The following is a 23,592-nucleotide window of genomic DNA, read 5'->3' on the forward strand; positions in this document are numbered from 1 at the left end:
AAGAGGTTGGAGAGGAAAAGACATAACTCATCCTATTCTTAGATAACGCAGACATCCCTAAAGAAAACTTAAAGGGACCCTATGTACTTAAGCTTCAAGAAAAGGACACAGTTGAAGTCCAGCTAGTAGTTAAAGTTAAAGTTAATGAAGAGTACCACTGATGGTTATACCTGGCGTCAAAAGGAAGCCCATTTAGAATCCTTTCAAAACGAAGTGGATTTTTAGTGAAACTCCTCTTTTACTAGGAGAATTACATGTACAAAACGTATCGAGAAAGAAGATATGATTTGTGGTGATCAGTGATCACATATTATCAAGTTGTTTCGAAAATTATATGGAATTCACTTTAACTTCGTTGAAATAGCTGGCCATATAAAAAAACAATCCTTATCGCAAACATAAAACTAGTTACTTACGATTATCATAAAAACTATGGAATTCCTTTTTTCCTTGATTATAATAGTGAGAGTATGGTAAGTGATTGAATCGATTGGACATCAGCCGCAACAGCAGCTTATTCTACGCCTCTTTCAAATGTAAATCGGCGTCGTAGTTAGTGTTCCCAATCCTGATTTTGTGTCCTTCAGCAGACAAGTTTTCCCTTCGGGATGGCAGGCACTAATCCAATTGCTGTACGGATCATTAGGCACTGATTGCGTTTATGGTGCAGACGGAACCTCGGGCCTAGGTATACAGATACAGATGTGAGTGCGAATACGCTCGGATCCAGAGCAAGGACACTCCACTTGCAGTAGTCGCACCATATGCAGATTAACCCTCAGCCAGTGAAAGGGGGTGGGCTGCCCTGACATCAATTATGCGGGAAATTCACCGATTTACATTTAGCAGCAAATCGATTTTGCGATAAAAAGAGGAGGAAACTTAAGTGCATTTGTGCGGGGGAAAGTGTTAAATTAAATTCACATCTTTGCGATAACAGTATTAGTCGAAGTCTGGTATGTACAGAGAAAACAAATTTTATATTTTATTATCATATGAAAAGTATAAAGTTATGATAAATATTGAAATTTTAAAATATCTTTATGAATTGATTTCTTGACACCAACTCGTTTATTTCAGTTTATTTTTTAATAGATTTAAGTAAGTGTATATAAGCCATAATAAACGAAATAAACTTGAAATTAACCTACTTTAAAAACATAAGTTACATTACAGATTTATAATATTTTAAATAAATTTTTATACCCAAAAGGTAGCCCCCTATATAATTTGTTAAAGAAAATGTGTAAAAAATTAGGGGTGATACCCATAGTAATATGGTTATTTTTTCTGTGTACTTCACCTTTCCCATTCAAATGAACCGCAAAGTAAATCTGCATTTGATTTGTCACCCGGCGCACATGTTGCAAAAACTTTTGCCGGCAACTGTCGCCGCGAAAGGTGGCACACACAAAAATAGAAAAACAATTGCCAATTACGGGCGAGCGGTTTCCCGGCTTCCTTGTTTGCCGAATCAGCACCCAAAAACCCAAACCGAAAACCCACCAGGAACCCAAAAAACCCACCCCGGTAGCCATGACCACCAGCATGGTCCACAAACAACACTCGAAACAATGGAAAAACGGAAAAGGAAACAATCAAAAAGCGGGAAACTCAACAGAAAAAAAAAAACTGAGGGGTGGCACTGGGCAGCAGGAAAAACTATGTGGAAAATCACTTTTGCGCTCATAAATTTCAATAATAAAAATTTGAATGCAGTTGACACCGAAACAAGCATCCTCGCCCCTTTTTCGACAGAAGCAGAAGAGCAGCAAACAAGGTTAAGTGAAATAAAAATCAGTGAAGTGCATAAACAAGGTTCAAGGTGCGGGTCGGATTGGGACTTGTATCTGGATCTGGAAATGTATCTGCATCTGTATCTGAGTCTGGATGCTGCTGCACCACCCGATAATTGAATTGGCTTGTCGCATTTGGTCGAGGAAACAACCCTTTTTTTTACCACCAGAGGAGTTATGGTTTTGCATATGTACAAATGTATTTATGAACATGGTCATATTTTGGTTAGCACGTTGGATGAGGTCTGCCCTTATTACCGACATATGGAATACGATTTATAGGGTGGCGGCCTCAATTAATATTTGCGGTTCAAGTGCAAAGGCGATAATCCTAAGGTCGACCCGGCGATGTTCATATATGAGCGGAATATCGTGGGGTTTGTATTTGCTGTGTAGCAAATTAAGGAAAGCGCGATTTAGACAAGAAGTAATAAATTTTCTTAAGGGTCCCTGAATATATAAAAATATTTTTAATTCCTATACAGAAAACTGATAGATTACTCTCCAAAATAACAAAACAGAAAGATTTACTAACATCAGATTAATAATTTAATGGCTGATTGAAAACCAAATGTATCTTTTTTAACCTATGAAAAAAGAATTTAAAATTTACTTATTGATTTCATAATGATGGCGAGAAACTTGATTAAAGCTCGTCAATTAAATGTTTTTTAAAAAAAACATTAAATGCTATTACCTATTTGTTTAGAACGGTTAATCCAACACTACTTAAGTTTTCCAGATTATTCATACAAAAAAAGAATAGGTTCTTTAAAATTTCCAAGAGAAATCGTGCCCTAATTAAATATTAATAAGTTTAAGATTGGGCTCAAAATTAAAGAAATTCGTAAGATAGTCCTAGTTTCAGCCATTATTCAACCAAAATCAGACGAAAGGCCTTTTTATTAACTACGAATAAGCCCCTGTCCATGTCTTAATTTCAGTATAAATTTAATTGTCAATTAAAAAATGATCAATGCGACCCAAATCGTGGGAACCCTTTTTTTCATGTACAAGTCTACAGCTTAAAGTGCTTTCCGAAAAACCGGTGTCCCTGCATTCAAATGGTGGTTGATTTTAAGTTGCAGCGAACTGAAACGGATGTAAAGTTGGAATTCAAAACACCGCGCCAAGCAGCCCGCCTATCGATAGGTAAAAGCGGTATCGATAAAACACACACCGAGCGCGACAATAACAAAGAGCACGGATATTCACGTTTAAGAAAAAACTAATATTTTATTCTGGATGTTGATGTTATAGACAGAACTATGGGGTCAAAAGGCGGTTTACTTCTTGGCCTTCTTGGGGTCTCCCTTGGCGGCGTCCTCGCTCTCGGCGGCCTCCTTGGCGCGCTTGGCGCGAATGCCGACCAAACGGGCATCAGTGCGAGCCTGTAAGTAAACCAAATCATGAGGATCAAGGGCCAAAAAAGGATTCCAAAGCCAATAGCTTACCTTGCGCAGCGTGGCGAAGGCCTTGAACTTCTTCTCCTCCTTGGTCACATCACGGAACTCGACCACGGCGGGCTGCTCATTGGTGATGGGCATGACGGGTCCCCTCAGCTGGGTGGCCAGCTTGCACTCCTCAACGGTGGACTCGCCCTTGCGGATCTTCTTCTCGTTGATGGGGAACAGGATCAGCTTGCTGCGGTACTCCTTGAGCCGCTGGATGTTGCGCTGGCGCGACTCCAGGGATTTGTTCTTGCGCCTCTTGTCGACGGAGATGCCGATGGTCTTGGCGAAGCTGGCGCCAATGCCGGCACCCTGTTGGGACACAGAGATTCAGAGAGTTAGTTGGGTCAGTAATCCTCAAGAGCGGCATGCACTCACCTTGAGCTCCTCCAGGGTGAAACCACGGCCGGCACGCAGCTTGGTGTGGTAGCGGATGGTGGGGCAACGGACCACAGGGCGCAGGGCACCGCTGGCTGGGCGGGGAAAGACGGCCTTGGCCTTCTTGACGCGGTTCTCGTGCCTGCGGACCTTGCGGGCCGGCTGGTTGAACCAGGTCTTCACATGCCGCTGCCACCACTTGTGGTAGTGCTGATTCGGAATCATATTGTTACCCTTACCCATCTTGGCGGTTTAGAATAGCTGCAATGGTTGCAAAAACACAAAATAAACATTAATGTCTATATATAAATCAGCAACTGGGGTATAACCAAGCTGCAGACCCACGTGGCTGCGTCATTTTGCTTGTTTTATCTGTGATTCAGAGCAGTTTCAATTGGTCTATGGGTGTTTAAAGAAGCCCCTAGGGTTACTCCACACTTCACACACTTGATGGCTTGATTTCCATTTGGTTTATCTTTTATTTTCATTTAATTTCGAGACGCTCTCGAAATTTACACACCTTTTCTTCCCAACAACGAATTAAAAAGGAAATCGCAACCAACTTCACGTCGTTGGCCAAGCGAAAATTTCCCTCGAGAAATTCCCTAAAGCGAGCGAAAAATTTCCCCAGCTATCGATTGGTGATGCAATCAGTGTTAGCGAGAATACTCAACAAATCGCATTTTTTACGCCCAGCCAGTTGTGTTAAAAGTGTAAAACGCTGACGCTTGCCATTTAACAGGCTGGAAAAATAATTACAAATAGTTACGAGTGCATTTTGGGCATTTATTAATGTTTAATTGCCTTATCGATTGACTGGCGTGTCGCGTGGCAACTCTGAACTGTACCTCTGATACAGATAAAAAACTATTGACTATTGAACCGTCTATCTATAATCGAGAAATTGCGCGCTAATTTCCCGCATTGGCCAGCAATCGTCGTCGAACCCAAATCAAAATAAACAACCAGGATCACCGTTCCCGATCCGCGAGAGAAACGAGACGTAGCAAAGATGAGCGAAGAGGTATCCGCGTCGCCGGTGGCCATTGGCGAGCTCAAGTATGAGGATGTGTCGCAGCTGAACTTCTCCAAACTGTACTCGCCCAAGATGAAGAGCGTCTATTGGCGCTACTTTGGATTCCCCTCGAACGACAACAACGAGGTGATCACCAAGCAGAACGTGGTCTGCATCAAGTGTCACAAGGTGCTGACCAATCATGGCAACACCACCAATTTGCGTGCCCATCTCCAGCACCGGCACAAGGATCTGTTCAAGGACCTGTGCCAGGAGCACGACATCCATGTCCCACCGCGCAAGACGCCGCGCAACGTCACCCATCCGCCGCTCTCCAAGCGGAACGTCTCCTCGCGCCGGGTCAAGCTGGAGTTCATCAATAATCGCAATCACGACAACGGATCCGACGATGAGTTGGACGAAGCCGCCGTGGCCACTGCTGCCATGCAGGCGGAGGAGGACGCCTCCTCACAGACCATGCTGTACGAGACCATGGTGCCGTTCACCTACGACGAGGCCGACAATCTGGTCGAGGAGGAGGAGCGTCTGGTCATGGAGCCGAAGTACGGTCGCAAGCGCAAGGTGGCCACTCCCTCCGGCGCACTGATGCACGGGCGGGGCATTAAGCACGAGGATGGCGGCTACTCCTCTGTGCCCAACATAGCCAATCTGGCCGAGGCACTCACGGACATCGTAATCAAGGATTTGCGCAACGTGGAATGCCTGTACGATGCCGGTTTCAGTGAATTTGTGCGCCAGGCCATGGGCAATTCGTCTCCACTGCCCGAGCCGCACAAGATCGAGTCTCTGCTCAACGAGATGCACGCCTCCAAGTTCCTGGAGATTGGCGAGATGACGCGCGAGTTCACCTCGGAGAAGCCCTTCTCCCTGGCCTTTGAGCAGTGGATAAATGTCGAGCAGCGCCGCTTTCTCAGCATCTACCATCACTACTTGGACGAGGAGACACAGTCGGCCAGGAGCATGTTGTACGCCACTGTGGAGTACAACGACTACATTGTCTTTGACGTTCTGCTGACCGACTTCTACTTGGCCAACTGCACGCTGGCCATCGTAAACTATGAGGAGGACGAGGACTTGCTGCACACCTATCTGCAAGAGAAGAGTAAGTGCAGCACCAGGATAGGATGAATCATTTAACTAATAATATAATTTCCCCTCCAGATATCCCCATTGCCCTGTGCTACGTCTCGGTTATTGACCAATGCCTGCGTCGGGTCTTTGAGCTCGAAGAGGTGGCCACGCTAATTGAGCAGGTGAAAGATCTCATGCAGCGCCATTCGTCTGAGATTGCCTCCAAGGTGGCCGAGGGGCCCTTGCCCACGTACAACGAGCACTTCCCCTGGACACTGTACGAGATGCTCAAGTTCTTTGCCGAGTCCATCTCCTGGTCTGAGGACATGGATCAGCTGGTCATATCGGCCAAGACGGTGACGGAGGCACTTAGTGCTCTAGTGGTAAGCTATCCACCGAACTGAAACCCTTGAACACCTTTCTTATTGGCTAAAATCTTACAGATTGCTTTGGACACACTGCGTGGCGAGGATATCCCCTTGTGCAGTATGCTTTCGCCAATCACCTCAAAGATTCTCATCAAGAAGCTGGGCCTAGCCGAGCAGGACGATCCCTTAATGATGAATGTGAAGCGCACTATTTCCGGAGTTCTACAGACCCACATCATAGCTAATGACTATCTGACCGCAGCCGCATTGCTGGATCCGCGCTTCCATCGCCTGACCACTATTGACAACCTGGAGAGAACCGTTCGCATGCTGACCCTTCAGTACAACAAGAACTTTGGAACGGGCGGCGAAGGAGAGGCCAACGAAGTGGCGGCCACCTCCAGCGCCGTGACCATCAAGTCAGAGCCCAGGGCAGGAGCAGGCGGTGCAGCCAGAAAGTCGAGTAAGTAAACAAATTAAAGTGGTTATAAACCATGGACTAACGCAAAACTCCCCGCAGAACTGGAACTGCTGTTTGACATTGCCGAAATACCCAGTCCTCCGAAGAGGGATGCCGACAGCAATGTGGAAACTGATCTGAAGCGGTATCGCAACGAAGTGGTCGTCCAGCTGGATGAGTCGCCCATCGAGTGGTGGCTCAAGATGGGCCACATCTACGGAACGCTGCGCGATTTGTCCAGCCTGTACCACAGTGTGCCCGGCGTGGTGAGCCTCAGCTTCAAGAAGGCGCTGCGAGACCAAATATACGATTTTAACAAGCGGTTCATGCTCACCGGAAGTCACATCGATGCGATCCTCTTTCTGCACCATCACAACAATTAGCTTGCTCCTGCAGCTTCCTGTTTTTATCTAATACAATTACATTTAAATTACTTTTAACTTAATCCGATCTTGTGTATATGAACATGACGAACAAGGGCAAGGGCGCAATTCCGCCGTACTGTAATCCAAAAGACAGCCCTGGCCGGACACAGAACATCTATAGGTATCACGTATAAATGTTATGAGAAATTCTGACAGCATAGATCCCAATGAAACCTTAACTCTAAGAATAGGTACTTGTTAAATAAAACGATAACCAAACTACAAATTTCGCTTTTTAAACTTAATCATTTATTCAAACATTGCACAGAAATTAATATATTTAATTTTAAAGTGAGTAAGTCTCAAAACATACAATTGTACATAATTGATAACTTAAAGGAAAAGGAAAATAAAAAGTATATCTGAAATTTTTTATGAATCATGTTTTCATATCAATTTAAAAACTTAACTATCTTCTGTGGGCTTTTTTAATTCAGTGAAAGTTGTCTCAAACTGAGCTTTATTGAAATTGTATTATGATTTTTAAATTATTTAGATTTGTTTCTTGGAAATTCTTTAGTTTAAACTTTTCGAGATAGTGCTACATTTTTAACAATTTTTTTTAATAATTCTTTGAATCCCAAATATAACCCCTTTTTTCCTATTTTGCAGCCCTTAAAATTTCCCTTTCATATATTGAGAAAAATGACTGTTTTTCTTGGAAAACATACATATTATAATTCTAATCTTTATTTTTACACGTAAGGGAAAGGGGCACATATTACAAATAGTTTTTTAACTTAAAATAAAATGTATAAAATAAATATTCCCAAAGAACCGTTTCACTTCCAGGTCAATTTGGTGCAGTCTGGGCACACTGCTACTGCCAAAGTTTTTACTAACTATCGATGTTAATATATGGGATATTTATTTAACAAATTGATCAAGATTTGTATTATTAATTAAATTCAGAAATAATTTAATGTATTTGCATATTGTTATTCATTTTTGCATCTTGTTTATAGTTTATTTTCAAACCTTAAAAGATTAAAAACAAAATAAATATCTAATGAATCTTCAAAAAATTTTAAAATCAGCTTTGCTATATTAGTAGCACCTAAATTCCTACCCTCTTGCTAAGTTCAGTTGACATTAGTGTTAAAAAATATTGCGAAAAGACATGGAAAGTATTGGCTTATTAATAATAACTTAATAAGTTATTATCATGACAGTTCTTAAACTATCGGTTGAGCAAACTGTCTCCCTACCATCGATATTATCGATAGTGCCATCGATAGTTGGCCAGCTCTAGACGTTGGCATCCGCAGCTTGGACTGGCACAAAAGAGGGCAACAAATCAGCGATATTATTGCCAATAGGACCGAAACCCAGTGGCTCGAGGCACTTGCTCTGCTAGCAGGGGATCTCTGAAAATGCGCCGCCAGCGTGGGTGCGACCGCCGACTCCTGTAATCTTCTGTGTGATAACTTCTGGCGGCGAGGAGCGGTTTGGAGCGGAGCGGAGGGAATCGGAAAGCCAAGTGAAAACAGAATATCGGGGCGGCGGCGGCAACGTCAACGAACCTACGAACCTCCGGAAACTCAGTAGTCCGGTGACCATTTTCCCACGAGCAATTGCAATCCCAAGCGGGACTCCAGTGGACAGGATGTGCGGCCTGGACGTGAGACGCTTCTTCGAGGAGTGGCGCATCTGGATACGCCCGCTGCTCATCGTCACCTATGTTATTTTCGCCATCATCGTGGTGCCGCTGCTCATCGTTAACTCCGTTAAAGATGGCTTCCAGCGCAACGATCAGCTCATCCTCATTGGCGGCCTGTTTGTGCTGTCTGCAGTGCCCGTTTCCATATGGCACATCATCCAACACGTCATCCATTTCACCAAGCCCATACTGCAGAAGCACATAATCCGCATATTGTGGATGGTGCCCATTTACGCCCTGAATGCGGTAAGTGGGTCATCGTCGTTGTAATCGAAGACCACAAGTAACCTAATACTCTCTGTGTTCACCTGCAGTGGATCGGCCTCTTCTTTCCGAAGCACTCCATCTACGTGGACTCGCTGCGCGAATGCTACGAGGCGTACGTCATTTACAACTTCATGGTGTACCTGCTCAACTACTTGAATCTCGGCATGGATCTGGAGGCCACCATGGAGTACAAGCCGCAGGTGCCGCACTTCTTTCCGCTCTGCTGCATGCGGCCGTGGGTGATGGGCCGTGAGTTTATCCACAACTGCAAGCACGGCATCCTCCAGTACACGGTGGTCCGGCCCATTACCACCTTCATCTCTGTGTGAGTGTCGGGAGTGTCCTTTCTGCTTAGTACCCAACGCTAATCCGGAATTCCGTAGCATCTGCGAGCTGTGCGGCGTCTACGGCGAGGGCGAGTTCGCCGGCAACGTGGCCTTTCCCTACATCGTGGTCGTCAACAACATTTCCCAGTTTGTGGCCATGTACTGCCTGGTTTTATTCTACCGTGCTAATAAGGAGGATCTGAAACCCATGAAGCCCATTCCCAAGTTTTTGTGCATCAAGGCTGTGGTGTTCTTCTCGTTTTTGTAAGTGCTAACTTAAGGCTTTTGAGGAGCAGCTTTCTTAAGCATATCTTTCTACATCCACAGCCAAGGAGTGCTGCTCAATGTGCTGGTATATTATAACATAATCAAGGACATTTTCGGCTCAGATGTGGGCGACACGAATCTAGCATCCCTTTTACAGGTGAGTGATTTTTGGAACCTCTGTTCAGCTTATCTTAAAAATAGGTTTTAAAAACCATTGAAGTTTTTAGATGAAAAGTAGTTTGTCTTACTATGTAAGGCATTTATTGCTTATGCCTAAAAGTAAATGTAGATGATTACTAAGGGTTGAATATAGCTCATGACTAATATTGATTATTAATCCATACTTTCTCTTTGATAAAAAAGAATATGCAAAACAGTTTTGCGACTTTAGTGAAAGTTTTTGTAAACCAATTAAAATAATCTTGTAATCGCCCACCAGAACTTCCTCATCTGCATTGAGATGTTCATCGCCGCCGTGGCCCACATCTACAGCTTCCCGCACAGCCCGTTCCACATCAACTCGCCGCAGTACTGGAACAACCCGGAGCACAGCTGGTGTCGCGCCTTCCTCTCCATGATGGACATCTCGGACATGCAGGAGGACGTCACCGAGCATCTGGGCGTCGTGGGCAGTTCGCTGAGTCGCCGCTTCCAGGGACGCAGCACGTACCAGCCGCTGGCGCGCAGTCCCCGTCGCTCCAGCAGTGAGTCCGAGTATCTGATCAGCAAGCGGCAGGATCAGCAACTGCCGGGCAGCTCGTCGCAATCAGGTAACATGTATGGTGCAACTTCCAGTCGCCTGATCGTGCCCGTCTATGATGGCAAGCTGAACACACTGCCTGAAAACCAACCCACTCACTCCCAATCTCAATCTCGATTTCCTTTAGCAGGCGTGGTCGACGATGGCGCCAGTAGCAATAGCAACAACTACCAACAACAACAACTACACTTGCCGGGCGCGACGGGCTCCTCCCAGTTATCGACTCGTCAGCGCGATACGCTGCATCTTCGCGAGCGCGAAAGGGATCCGGGTGCGGGTGCGGGTGTTGGCGGAGGTGGCCACTTCCTGCGCCTGCCGCCCGGTGCCGGAGCCGCTTCGGCTGCAGCGCCGATACCCGAGTCCAACGACGACTATGCCCTGCTGTTGGGTGCGGGCGCGGGCAGGTGACACCGCTACCAACAGTACCACCACTACCAGCACCATCAGCACCCGCACATCGACGACGCCTTCGAGGATGAGGACGGCGTGGACGTGAGCCACCAGCTGAATGCCTCATCACTCAGCGCCTCGCTGTCCGTTTCGTTTGGCATGTCGAGCAGTCTTAAGTTTAGTGCCACTGGCAGCAACCAGTCGGCGTCCGAGTGGTCCAACTCAACGGGCGGGGATGATGACGCTGACGACGACGATGAAGTGGACGTGGGCGGTGAGGATGGGGAGGATGGAGACGGGGACGACGGTTCTGGCGAGCAGCCCGTTGTCGTTGTGGCCTCCACGACGCGGCGACGTCGCGATCGAGAGTACATCACTTAGACGCGCTGACCTTAAAACCTTTTTCAGTTATGTATGCGCCATGGCTGTATTTATTGTTTTCCCATATCTTTATTTGTGCTAGGCTTAGAATACTCATGAAACGAACCCTTTCTAGCGGCCCATTAAATGGGGCATTTGAATTGTGGCCTTAGTTTTCATCGCGAGAGCAGCTTTTTTATAATCGTTTTTCCTGATAGCGCACACAAAACAGATCCACACATCCCCTAGCCCAAAGAATCATCATTAAACATGTGCGAATTGGGGTCAGATATTTTGTATGTATGTACTTTTTATGTGCTGATTTTGTAAACCGACCTTTCCGAAACGATATTTTTTACTCTATACATCCCCCCTAGGTGGCCCTGCATAGTTAGGTCTCGAACTTTTGTGTGTCGAAGTAGTTAATTGAAAAAACATGCCTGAACCGATTGTGAATTTTGTGACTGCCGCCGGTCAGAAAAGGGCGTAACTTGTATTTAATTAGAAATTATTATTGTAAAACTAATATACACAACTATAATATAAAATTGGAAAATATTTGCAAACGCCTTTTATGTTTTTATCAGTTCGTATTATTTACATGCTACTGCACACAACTAACATTGCTTTTCATTCCATTTTCTGACACATTTGTAAGCCTTATCGTTATTTATACTTTCGGTTTTGTTGACGCAAATCGTATATGTGATAAGAAGTTTTAAAATTTGCTATATCATTCATTCCCTATTTACATTCCCAGTTTTTTGTTTAGAATAGACCTTGATTACTTTTTTTCTTTTTTATCTAACACCCCCTAGAAAAGATAAAATGCCAAACGATATTCTGTCGTGCTGATATGATATAGTCCAAATTCCAAGACAATTAAATAATCCAAGTCCCATTTTTATTTGTAACATTTATTGAAATATTTGCTTTAGCACTTCGAATCCTATGTCTTTTCATAATACTTGCTTTTTTAACTTTGAACGAAGATACAGAACAAAACAGAAGACTTTGAAAATATGATTAACGAAAACGGAGACGATTTATGACATAGATATATAGATACAGAGTAGACCGAAGTACATATAAAGGCATTCACGGAATTCACGTTACGAACATAAATCAAATCGAATACTAAACGCTGATAATAGAATGAAAACAAGTAAACCGAATATCAATCAACATCAATTAAAAACAAATTCAGTCCAGTGATTACTTCTCGTGCTGCGTGCGCATAATTGTAGCGACTCCCAGTAAATTTCGACGTGGGGAGTGCCCCCCAAAACGGAAGGCATCCCGATTGCTTTCAGCATACATATGTAGCATACACGCAGCAGCAGCTGCGATCAATTGTTGTAGTTCTGCCTGCCGCCCAGCTCGAGAAGGTATCGATCCGGATGGTCCATCCAGTCGGCGGCCGTGAGCTTCACTGTCCGCTGCCGCTCGGCCTCCTTGATCTGCCACTTCTTGATGTCCAATTGCACTTCGCGTGATGTTTTGTCGCCGCAGCCCCAAACCTACGAAGGAGATCGAATATAGAAAAGATGAGCAACGTGTAGTTCTTGTTGTTGGTTAACTGTTGTTGGGTAAGGAGAATCGTAGACTTAGTTTAAATGCATCGCTAGAGCACACCTGGCCTGTAAGAGGCGCTGGTGTGCTGTTTTTAACAGCTTAGACTGGAGATTATGCCGTTTATATACGATATACATACGTCTATGAATTTTACACTACATACCATATATGCATATACACATATATAAATATACCCTGTTAAATAAGGCTTATTGTACATGAATGCGATTAAAGTAACGAGAAATATTTAAAGTGTTGGTCGCTAGCCTATTCTGGTCTGAATGACTAATTAGCTTTTTTCACTTTTTTAATAGTGGGTTTATAATAAAGCTTAAACGACATATCTTTACAAAATGAGCTGTTTCTAATTCCCTTCGTAGGAATTCTGGTCCTAACCCACTATATCAGAACCTTTTATAGTTATCTGATATTTTTAGTTATATCAATACTGATTCCTCATAAATCTCTTGAAAATAAGATGCCAAAGGCGTTTAGGACAAGCAAATTTCTTTTACCTCAATTGACGCAAGTCCTGCCGCCAGTCCCTTGCAGTCCACATTCTCGAAATGCTCATCGACTGCTATAATAGGCTTGCGCGGATCAGCGCCGGCACGTAATCCTTTGGGATAACCGCGTATGCTGGTGTTAAGGTACAGAATGTTGGGCTTCTTCTCCAGTATCACAAACCTTTAAGGAAATCCATTAATAAGGATTGGAAATCTCCACCATTTATCTACCCACTTTGGCAGCAGCTGGATAACACAGCAGCCCTCGCCGCCGACGAACAGATGGGTTTCCTTCCACTCACTGGGCGAGGCCACGCAGTACGTCTGCTCATCCTTGGTGTGCAGCAGGACGAGAGTGGGTCCCCGGTAGCCGAGGACGTGGTGCAGAAACCGATTGGCTCCCACGCCATGTTCGTTGGAGTCGTATAGCAGCGTCCAGTGCGACGGCATCATCGACAGCTTCTCCTTGAAGATCTGAACGGCTGTTGAGGCGCTGACATTGTTGTTTCCTTTGCTGGCTGGGGGGGCCACGGTCTGTGGTTTGGAGTACAGCGGCGGCAGAGCTTCGGCCAGCAGCCAGGCCTGTGAGAGCGGCATCAGGGAGTCCATATCCCGTCCACCTCCTCCACTGTGGTCCGTGGTGTCTGTGAAGGGATTGCGCTGTTCCAGCACCGGAGTTTGCAACTCAATACCGCAGGACTGGTTCTGCAGCTCCAGGCCGCGATAGGCGGTGGACAGGGTGTGCACGCAGTACTTGTGCACCAGCAGTACCAGGCGCATCAGGTTCTGCTCGAACCAGCGGCAAACGTAGCCTAGGCTCATACTGTCGTGGCACAGGAAAATGGACTTGGTCACCGAACCGAAAGTGCGGTTGATGGCCGAGCACAGCACAGCGTTGCCCGAGTGCTGCATGGCAATGGTGTAACAGATGTGGAGCAGTCTCGTCACTCCCGTCTTATCGATTTGCTCCGGATTGTCCTCCTGGGCGTACATCTTGATGTAGCACTCCAGCGTCTTGGCATCGTCCATGATGCCCAGGAAACGTTCGCACTGCTGCCTAAAGGCGACGGCACCCAGATGCCTTGTGGTGGCCTTGGAGTTGGAGTGCATCAGGTTGAAAAGCCGCTGGCCCAGATCGGTGTATTGCGGAAAGACTTGTGACTGGTAGAAGAGGTAGAAGTAGTTGTTGTCATTGTATGAGTGGGCAAGGTGTTATCAGTTAATTACTCACCACAAAGACATCGGCGACGATGCCATTAATGCCCAGTTTGGCCGACGTCTGTTCCCTGAGGATCTCGGCCAGCTTCTCCACCGGCACCAGCTGGGTGAGGTACTTCTCGGTGACATCTGCCCCGGAGGCGGACCTGGTCATCGAGCCCTGGGCCTGCTGCACCTTCAGGTTGTTGTGACTGCCGCCCACGTCAGAGCCCCCATTGTGGGAGTTGTGGGAGGCGTCGCTGGCCTTGTGGTGCTGCCTGTGCTGCTTCCCGCCCTCCAGGGGCGGCTCACTGGCGTCCGACTCGCCCTTGGAACTCGTGTTGCCCATTCTGTTGAAGATTTGGCGGATCCCACTTCGACGCAATTAGTTCTCGGCCAGTGGAAACGTACAACTAAAGGGCATAAAAAAGGCCAAACGCAGGTTTGCACTGGTAATGCGAAAGGGGGGAACCAATTTGATTCGCAAGGCGCAACAGGTGCAGGAACTGGATCGTTTTGGCCAGAGAAACAACTGCGCCGCGTCGCGAAACCTGTTATGAAACACACAAATACAGCGCTAACAAATCAGGTAAATATATTTACATAATTAAACGCAAATTAAGCTTTGAAACGAGAAAATAAAAACAAACCAAGAAAGTGTGACCGTTCGGGAGTTGCAGAATAATGCCGTTTCCAATGTGGCTTCAACAGACCACGGGAAACAACAACACCGACTGGAAAGAATGGCATGTATAAAGGCATCGATTATGTGATACCCTCTAATCTCCTATAAAATATGAGTCATCATGTTTTTCGCCATAAATGCGGGGATATAATAATATATTTTAAAATGACTTCACCTATTAATTAGAATTTATAACAAATACAAATTGGTAAATAAATAAATGCTATAAATGTAATTATTTTGAAAATAATTATTTAGATTCATCTTGAATCATTGGTAAATTTTGTTTTATAATTAAAATTAGCCATTTAATTCATTGCTTAACATATTTTTAATTGTCTTAAATTAAAAAAAAACTTACTTTTTAAAACATAATAATTTTTTTTTAAATTTTACGCCAAACTTCAAAATAAAACAATAATAATTTACAATATGGCGGGAAAGGTATTATTCATAACATGACATACCTACCCTCAAACAAATATACCCAACCTAGATCGCTAGTAAGGGGTGCAAAACGTAAATAAAAACATAAGCAAATGGTGGCTCCAGCTAGTAATCTCCAAAATAACACAAATTCCGACGAAGATGAGGGCCTGCGGTCGGCGCCCACTTCCATGCTGGTGCTGGACGCCAAGCGGAAGAGCGCCTTCCTGCCGTATCGCCCCCAGACCACCGTGCTGACCAACCTGCAGCGCGGCAACACGGAGGCCACCTTCTGTCCCGTCGAGGTTTCGCTCTCCTTTCACGAACGCGCTGGCCAGGGCGAGATCACCGAGGAGCAGGTGGCAGCGGAACGGGCACGTACTCAGGACATTGACCACAAGGACAGTCACGGATTCACAGCCCTGCATTGGGCAGCCTCGTACGGGCAGCTGGTTTCCGTGCAGCTCCTCGTCGCTGCAGGCGCCAATGTAAACACAATGGCCCCTGATCTGGTCAGTCCTTTGCTCCTGGCCTCTGCCGGCGGCCATAACGAGATCGTCCGTTTTCTGCTGGATCACGGCGCGGATTCTGGTCACATGGACATTGTTGGGAGCACGGCGCTCATGTACGCAGCGGCCGGCAATCATCCGCACACCTGCAACGAACTACTGGCCAGGGACCTGGATCTCAGTGCCACCAACGAGGACGGGGACACGGCCTACTCCCTGGCCGTGGAGCATGGCGCTCATCTGGCACAGGCACTGCTGGAGCAGTATATGACGGCCATTATTACGGCGGGAGCATTCGGTAGCATTTAATTGGGGTAGATTTAAGGTTTTCATTGGGTCTGCTATACAATTTGTAGTTCAAACAATCGTTTTTAAATCTATTATCATAAAACCTTTTGTTTTTATAAAATCTAGATGTTTTGAGATACCTTATCTCCACGAGAGACTAATGTTTCCCTTGGAACGATTTTAAGGAATTTTTAATCTTAACAATACATACCCTTGTGAAATTTTTAGAAGCCTTTTTTATAAAAAAAAAAACACGTTTTAAAATTCAAACATTTTATTCTTGCTATTGCGCGTTTGCTGTTCCTTGCTGAGGCTGCGTTCCTGGGCCTTCAGCGTGTCCAATTCCTGTTTGTGGTTTTGCAGCTGCACTTGCAATCGTTTCTGGAGCTGTGCATCTCCAGAATTCCGGTCCAGGGACTGTTTCACCTTGGCCATGTCCCGCTGCTTTCGGCGGATTTCATCAGCTACTCTTACAGTTTCTACGTTAAGGGTTTTCGTTGAGTGCTGCTGGAGTTCGTTGGTCTTGGCCTTCTTGGCCACCTGCTCGCCCTGCTGGCTGTTCTCCCCAGGACCCAGGACACTGGCGTTTAGAAATGTGAAAACATCCGTGCGTTGAGTCTCCCGGACGTAGGCCTTCTCATCCGCCTTTCGCTGACGACGCTGGGCACGCTTCAGCTTTCGCTCCACGCTGAAATAGTCCTTGTCCCCATTGGCGGCCTCCCGCAGCTCCATGCAGGCGTCCAAGGATCGACCTTGGGGAAGTATCTGGGCGCTCACAGGGGTTACAATGCCTCTGCCATCCGAGCCAAGACCCGTGCCATGGATGTAGCCCATTTTCTCCATGAGCTTGGAGCCGATGCCCTGTGGAAGTGGAATTTAAAGTAACATTCGCAGCTGAAGTTGACTTTGCTACACTACTTGCCCTTGTAAACTCCTCCCAGGCGCCCAGCCGTTCCGTCGGCTTGAAGGTAAACAAACTCAACTCCACCATGCGGGCTCTCCTGGCTTCCTCCAGATCATCCATTTCCGAGTCGCCATCATCACTGCTATCGTCGTTCAAACTAGAGTTGCTGTCGTCGCTAGAGAGCTCGTCATCCTCATCCTGATCGGTGGTCAGTGGATATAGCTCTTCGAACTTAAAGTCTCGTTCCCGCTCCTTGTGATCCTGGCCATCTAAGCGCACGCGGCACACTTGCTCAACGAAATTGACACAAAGGACACGCCCGCGGTGCCACAAGCGATCTGGGAGCAGGGCAAAGACTGGACGTCTGCGAGCCAGTTTGTGGAAATCGGGTGGATTGTATTTTCTAATGGAGCTACCGGGCACCAGGGCGCCATGGGAGAAGCGACACCTCGTCTCATCAAAGCGGCACTCTCCCTCGAGGTAGTAGGAACAAGGCAACATTTCTCGATGCGTGGGGTTCGTATAGAGCACCCTTAGTCGAGCGTCCAAGACGCCATCGCTGTTGATGACCACCTCGTCGTCCACTCCGCAGATGAGGGCATTGTGGTAGCAGGTGCCCCAACTGTGCTCGTGCGGTGCGGAGCACTTCTCGCCCACCATGGCTGTGTACTTGGCCCGCAATTCCGCCAGCTGCTGCTCCTCCTCCGCCGCTGTTTGTGTGGACACCGCCTCTTCCAGGTCATTGAGTTCGCTTCTCAGCCGCTCCAGCTCATCGTCCAGGTGGTCAACCTGCTGAGGTACTTCATCGGTTGGTGGTGGTACATCTTCTGACTCCCGGGTGAGAGCCAGCAGCTCCTGCAGATTCGTCTTCAGGGCCAAAAGTTCCTGGCGTTGCGGCTCATCCGTGGCATTCTCCAACGCCTGCTCCACAACGAGCAACTGTTTGGGGAAAGATTTGTCATAAGGGAAGTTGGGACCAAATTGGATCACCTTTGCTCACTTGTGCTTCGTATTCATCCATGGCTAATTTAATTAATTAATTAAAGCATGATGCGATTTCTAAGTTGTTGGTTTTTTGCAGACTTTCAAAAAAGATGCAAGCCAGTAAACAGGCACAGTGAAGGTCAAGGTTATAGTACCTTTTTTATTTGCTTGTTAAATATATATACCAACAAGAAAATGTTGTCTGATAAATCTAAGGATTTATTAAAAAAAAAAAGAGTTTTAAAATAAAATAAAAAAGAGTTTATTTATATGTAACTACTTGAAATCGTATAAATTATTATGAATCAAACCTATCAACATAGCCTTATCTTTTCTTCCTGCGAAACATCTGGCAGCACCGTCAGCTGTTTGCCTGGGACTTTTGCAACACTGGCAAAACGCCGGTAAACTCGTGTGGCTTTCATTTGTTTTGATTTTTCGGTTACATATTATTAACTGGATTTCAAAATGCAGTTTTCCCTGAATTACACAAGAAGCTTGGTGCCCCGGCTGCACCGTTTCACCAGCAAGATTGCCGTGGACGTGGAGCCAGCGGTGATCTCTGGCCTGGAACAGGCCACCCTGAAACCCAGGAAACATCCCGGCGTGCTGAGGCCCAATCATGTGGAGCTGCCCAAACAACTAAGTGACACTCTTAAGCGCATTGTGGGCGATCATCCCATCAAGAAACTCATCCACGACGGCCAGCAGCTCAACGCCTACATCAAATCCCGCCATCCGCCGCCCACTCAGGAGGAGATCGAGAACAAGAAGAGGATCATCATTGAGGAGGTCAACTCAAAGATGCCGCTGGATCGCCTGGCCACGCTGGACGAGGAGGAGGCGGAGCGCTGGAAGCGCAAGCGGGAACAGGAGATCAACAAGCGGCTGGGTCAGCGCGTCTACGCCTGGAAGAGGATCGAGTACGGTCCATACGAGTCCATCGTCTATGCCATAGCTCGTGGTGCCCAGGAGTACGCCGTGATGAAGCGCGTCCTCACCGAGCTGGCTCAGCGGGATGAGCAGTTCCGGCCGCGCAGCTTCTTTGATTTCGGTTCCGGCATCGGCACTGGCATGTGGGTGGCCAGCGAACTTTGGCGTGACCACATCTTCGAGTACTACAACGTGGACAGGTCCAGGGAGATGAACGAGATCTCTGAGCTCATTCTGCGGGATGGCCACGAGAACAAGCAGGTATCGCTGCGCAATGTGTTCTATCGACAGTTCCTGCCCGCCATCGAAACCAATTACAACCTGGTTATTATATCTCACACACTCTTTGAGTTGGTGGACAAAGAGCAGCGAGAGGAAGTTTTGCGGAATCTTTGGCGCAAGTGCGATGGCTACATGGTCATAGTGGAGGAGGGAACGCGTCGGGGCAGCGAGCTGGTCAACGAGGCCAGGACATTTTTGTTGCAGCAGGATCAGGAAGGTCACACTGTGGCACCAGTAAGTTAATAAATTGGGCCATAACTTAGCGGGTTAACTTATTTTATCCTTAGTGCCCTCATGATGTGGTCTGTCCGCGTCTTCGAGATCTGGCTGATCGCACGCCCTGCAACTTCCCAGTTTCATTTGCTCCCCTGCGTTTGGGCAGCGACTCCTTGGCGGACCGCCACACCTCCCTCTACAGCTATGCCATCCTGAAGAAGGGTGCCCAAACCGATAGCTCCAGTTCCTGGCCGCGGATTGTGCGTCCCACCTTGGTGAGGTCAAAGCATGCCATTTGCCGGGTCTGCACGGAGGAGGGCAATCTCCAAGAGGTCATCTTCACAAAGTCCAAGCACGGAAAGTGAGTAGAACGACTGTTGCTTTTTTAAAGGTCTATTAAGCAATATCATCTTCCTTGCAGATCTGCTTATTCTTGCGCCAAAGTCAGTCGCTGGGGCGATCGCTTGCCCATGGCGTTGGGACAGCCGCAGGTCAATACCAATCCCAATCCGAGCTCCACAGAATCATCCACCGCAGAACAACCCGTCTTGGCGTAGCTTTAGCTGTTTAATCAATAACTTAGGCATAAAGACGCGCCCTGAGGCTAATTGATACTAAAAACTGGCATCCAATTAGTCGATTTAATTATGTGCAAACAAATCGTTGCGGGCGGAGCTGAAATTAATTAAATAGTTGCATTTAAATTAACCATACAATCCAAATGGCAGGGCCGCATGCTCATTGATACTAAATTTTGTTCAACGGCCAACACACCCTCACCTAGTTTTTAATGTATGGCAAGACAAAAGGCGGATGCGACTGCGGATGGGTTGGCCCCGCCGTTTTGGATCAGCTTGGTTATGTAATGTCACTGGTATATAGGAGTCGTCACCTGGCCAATGGTCAGCTATGTCAGCACGCCCCAAATGTTGATGTATTTGTGGAGGGATATTCGGAAATGCCCTGGTGGCCATATGGGCTTCGTAGTTAGTTTTAATGTTCCAATTAATAACACATATAATATCCAAATGGAATATGTTTTAAAATAAGTTATTTAAATCATGTTGTTATATTTTGAATTACATCTTTTTACAGATTAAACTGAGTACCATCTTTCAATTAGTGATAATAGATTCCTCAGCCGAAATGTCTGGACTATATCTCCGTTTCGGAGGCCAATCCCACTTTGGCTGACATTTAGTTATGCCAGTTTCGTAGTCTTAATGGGAGACGCGCCCTTTTAACGACCGCAGATCATCCCCGCAGCCATTCATCGCTCCTTGAAGTCCTGTGCGGCAAAAAGGGCACAACGTGGTTGGAAAAGGGCAACATGTGGGGCGCGAAAAGTGGCACTCCGTTGGAAAGGGGAGTGGGTGCGGAAGGACTACTTCCATGTACATCGGGGTTTTAGGGATTGGCTTTGGAATAAGGTGTGTTATAGAGCAACGGACCGTGGATACATAACGTTGGATTATACACACAGCAGGCGAAGGACTTGGTACTATCCTGCGGGACTGTCCTGATTAAGGCTTACGCTTTTATATTAAATTTAATTTAGTACAACTCATTTGATATCTTTTTGCATGTAACGTAATATTTTAAGGAGTTATATATGCATTCATAGTTTAAATTGGGTGCTATTCTTTTTTAAGGACCTTTTAAACTTATTTTTAATATAACTGATGATACTCTGATATCGTCTGCCTTGATAAGAATTTATATATATGTTTTATATATAATAATTTTATTTATAAACCATTATGAAGTTCAAATATATTAATTTTTATTAGTATCTGTCGGTCTGGATCAAGCTTAAAAAAAATTAGAACTGCGGTTTATTCGAGAGAAAATTATCGGATTTGTTTACTTAAACCCAATATACTTTGTTTTTTTTATTACCATACTTTAAACTACAGGTACATATAAACTCCTCCTTGTAAAATGATCCCTTTATCCTTTTCAACTATATTTATAGCTTTTGCCTGGGAAATGGGATATCGGGCTTTAAAACTGGGTTATCAGTAGGGATTTAAGTCACCTCTTCCCCGCCAAATTTAATTAGGAAATGCATTTGCCAAGTCATTAACCCATTTATAGGTGCGTATAAATGGCAGGATATACATATGACAGGATCCCACGAATGCTCTATGTGCCGGCCAAAGTCCAAGCCCAGTTCCTAAGCGAGTACACGTCATGGCGACCCTGGGGCATCTCCATCTCCGCTTCCATTTCTAGTGGCAGTTCCATCTGGGCTCTATGTAATCACTCCGGGTGATACCACATAGGTGGGGTCGCTGGTCGCCCGTTAAAAAGGCGCGTTCGCCGATGGTGTCAGCTGTCGCTCCGCTTCCATTTGGCTATTTGTATTAGTAAGGTGCGTCCCACAACAACTGCGACTAAATAATGGTGGCGTTTAGAAAGCATGCGCCGCTGTTGCAAGTGCTGCCAGTGGATAGTGGATAGTGGCTAGTGGCTAGAGACTAGTGGCTGGCGACCCACCCACCCATTCAGCCAGTCAGTCTGACAATCCAGTGCCAAGTCGACCAACCCCAACCGAGGCACTCAGCCAACCAGGCAGCCCCGCATTGTGAGCGCTTCCTTTTGTTCCGAACCCGAGCCATTCGGGTCTCTAGTTCTAATACGCTTTTACATAGTTAGGTTTTAGATAGGTAGATGGGTCGCCCGGGTCCGGGTCGATCACAAGTGGCTACCTAAAAACTGGCGCTGGCTTCTGGCCATCAGTTCCAATCCGAGCGTGGCCGGGATAAGTTGCGGTCGCGGTTCCAGTTCTATTAAATATATTAAGTGATAGTGATATGGTGATTCATATATCCTTGTTGAAGCCAAAAACCCTAGGCGGCATATTTCATTCGCGCCTGTATCTTGCTGAACCGTTACCATATTGGCCTTCGATCCGGTTGAGCAAAATTTCAGGTGTGTGAGAAATTTGTTAAGCTTTCATCGAGGAACTCAACAATTCTTATAGAGAGAAAGCTTAGTGGGAATCTTAACTGGTAAGTGTTTAGGTGGATCTCGCAACATTCTTAAAGGCATTGTGGAGTTCAAAGAATTTCTATCATCCAAAATTTTAGAAGATAGGTAAAAATTTCTGAAATTAAAAGGTTTGGGTTTACCTTATAGTAAAAATTTTCTCTTTGCAGTGTTATGAAAGTAGGATAACTTTAAAAGTGGCAGAAATATTTGACAAACTGAGAACCAATTCTTTATACCACAAAATCCAACAGACTAATCTGATAGTCAGAACTTAATAGACTTATTAACACTTTACTAGAGATTGTGTTTTTGATAATTGTCTGAAAATCTTTTGAAAATGTAGCTAAGTCACGCAATTTTATAGCAGGTCAAAAAACAATACGCATTTGTTTTTGAAAACGATTGATAAGATCAGTTAACTAAAATTATACCAAATATTCTTGAGAAAACTAGTTTTCAAATGTAATCAATTATAAAGAAAACTAAAACTATAACAAGGTTAGTAAACAGATGCCCCCCAGAAACAATAATTAGTCAACGAATCATGCCATTAGTCACAACAAGTCAAATTCAAATCATCAAAACTGTGGAAATAAACCACTTCCGATGAGCCTGAGATTTTTTGAAATATCATGTCTAATCGCACAACGGCTCACGCGTTTTTCACGATTATCAGTGTGGGGGTCTCGGGCGCTACAGAGATTTATGGCACCAAAACTGGACAAATCGCCCACGACAAGAGCTTTAAAGAAGCCCAGACAATTTGGACTTTGGCTGCTTGGAATACATTATTGTGTACCAGTCATAACAGCTACAAACACATGGAAAGTGCATGATAAGTCATATCATATTGAAATCCTAAGAATTAGATCGAATTAGGGGTAAGAGGGTGCAAATATATCAGTGAGAAACTCAACTAGGCCTAGCCAGATTAGCTAAAACAAGGAAATTAAGCGATTGCCTTGATTTATTTCCAGGAGTGTTGATCTTCCAGGCGTCTTATTTACGATTTCCTATAGCTGTTATATGGCGCGAACGATCATAAATTGCAATCTTATCGTTCGCTTGCTGTTCGCCG

At 45.6% G+C, this 23,592-nt stretch overlaps 7 protein-coding genes across 9 annotated transcripts; 4 read left to right on the top strand and 3 right to left on the bottom strand.

Moving 5' to 3' along the window:
- Positions 1-3,012: 3,012 nt before the first annotated feature.
- LOC119546987 (60S ribosomal protein L13) lies at positions 3,013-4,284 on the bottom strand. Its single transcript, XM_037853641.1, has 4 exons — positions 4,146-4,284; positions 3,626-3,886; positions 3,251-3,559; positions 3,013-3,187 (listed from the first exon to the last, which is right to left on the bottom strand). The coding sequence occupies exons 2-4, from the start codon at positions 3,866-3,868 to the stop codon at positions 3,083-3,085; spliced, it is 657 nt and encodes a 218-aa protein (XP_037709569.1). The 5' UTR covers positions 3,869-3,886; positions 4,146-4,284; the 3' UTR covers positions 3,013-3,082.
- Positions 4,285-4,299: 15 nt separating this feature from the next.
- LOC119546986 lies at positions 4,300-7,211 on the top strand. The gene is made up of 4 exons (XM_037853640.1): positions 4,300-5,763; positions 5,823-6,115; positions 6,176-6,563; positions 6,621-7,211. The coding sequence occupies exons 1-4, from the start codon at positions 4,638-4,640 to the stop codon at positions 6,941-6,943; spliced, it is 2,130 nt and encodes a 709-aa protein (XP_037709568.1). The 5' UTR covers positions 4,300-4,637; the 3' UTR covers positions 6,944-7,211.
- Positions 7,212-8,221: 1,010 nt separating this feature from the next.
- On the top strand, positions 8,222-11,573 carry LOC119546245 (transmembrane protein 184C). Of its 3 annotated transcripts, none has more exons than XM_037852397.1 (6): positions 8,223-8,891; positions 8,960-9,237; positions 9,296-9,502; positions 9,566-9,662; positions 9,945-10,275; positions 10,393-11,573. In XM_037852397.1, exons 1-6 carry the CDS (start codon positions 8,592-8,594, stop codon positions 10,671-10,673), a joined length of 1,494 nt encoding a protein of 497 aa, XP_037708325.1. In that variant the 5' UTR covers positions 8,223-8,591; the 3' UTR covers positions 10,674-11,573. The 3 variants fall into 3 exon arrangements, with proteins under 3 accessions (XP_037708324.1, XP_037708325.1, XP_037708326.1); XM_037852398.1 differs by having other exon boundaries at positions 10,396-11,573; XM_037852396.1 differs by having other exon boundaries at positions 8,222-8,891; positions 9,945-11,573.
- Positions 11,574-11,911: 338 nt separating this feature from the next.
- Positions 11,912-14,933, bottom strand: LOC119546247. Its single transcript, XM_037852399.1, has 4 exons — positions 14,328-14,933; positions 13,332-14,257; positions 13,106-13,277; positions 11,912-12,535 (listed from the first exon to the last, which is right to left on the bottom strand). Exons 1-4 carry the CDS (start codon positions 14,640-14,642, stop codon positions 12,365-12,367), a joined length of 1,584 nt encoding a protein of 527 aa, XP_037708327.1. The 5' UTR covers positions 14,643-14,933; the 3' UTR covers positions 11,912-12,364.
- A 563-nt stretch (positions 14,934-15,496) lies between these two features.
- On the top strand, positions 15,497-16,471 carry LOC119548141 (DNA-binding protein RFXANK). The gene has a single exon (XM_037855239.1). It carries the CDS (start codon positions 15,518-15,520, stop codon positions 16,220-16,222), a length of 705 nt encoding a protein of 234 aa, XP_037711167.1. The 5' UTR covers positions 15,497-15,517; the 3' UTR covers positions 16,223-16,471.
- LOC119548140 (zinc finger CCCH-type with G patch domain-containing protein) lies at positions 16,458-18,240 on the bottom strand. Its single transcript, XM_037855238.1, has 3 exons — positions 18,106-18,240; positions 17,124-18,044; positions 16,458-17,062 (listed from the first exon to the last, which is right to left on the bottom strand). The coding sequence occupies exons 1-3, from the start codon at positions 18,124-18,126 to the stop codon at positions 16,460-16,462; spliced, it is 1,545 nt and encodes a 514-aa protein (XP_037711166.1). The 5' UTR covers positions 18,127-18,240; the 3' UTR covers positions 16,458-16,459.
- Positions 18,241-18,487: 247 nt separating this feature from the next.
- On the top strand, positions 18,488-20,555 carry LOC119548547 (methyltransferase-like protein 17, mitochondrial). The gene is made up of 3 exons (XM_037855841.1): positions 18,488-19,538; positions 19,592-19,881; positions 19,942-20,555. The coding sequence occupies exons 1-3, from the start codon at positions 18,558-18,560 to the stop codon at positions 20,075-20,077; spliced, it is 1,407 nt and encodes a 468-aa protein (XP_037711769.1). The 5' UTR covers positions 18,488-18,557; the 3' UTR covers positions 20,078-20,555.
- Positions 20,556-23,592: the final 3,037 nt, after the last annotated feature.

The sequence above is a fragment of the Drosophila subpulchrella genome, chromosome 2L, assembly GCF_014743375.2.
Source record: "Drosophila subpulchrella strain 33 F10 #4 breed RU33 chromosome 2L, RU_Dsub_v1.1 Primary Assembly, whole genome shotgun sequence".
NCBI classification, from domain to species: Eukaryota; Metazoa; Arthropoda; class Insecta; order Diptera; family Drosophilidae; genus Drosophila; species Drosophila subpulchrella.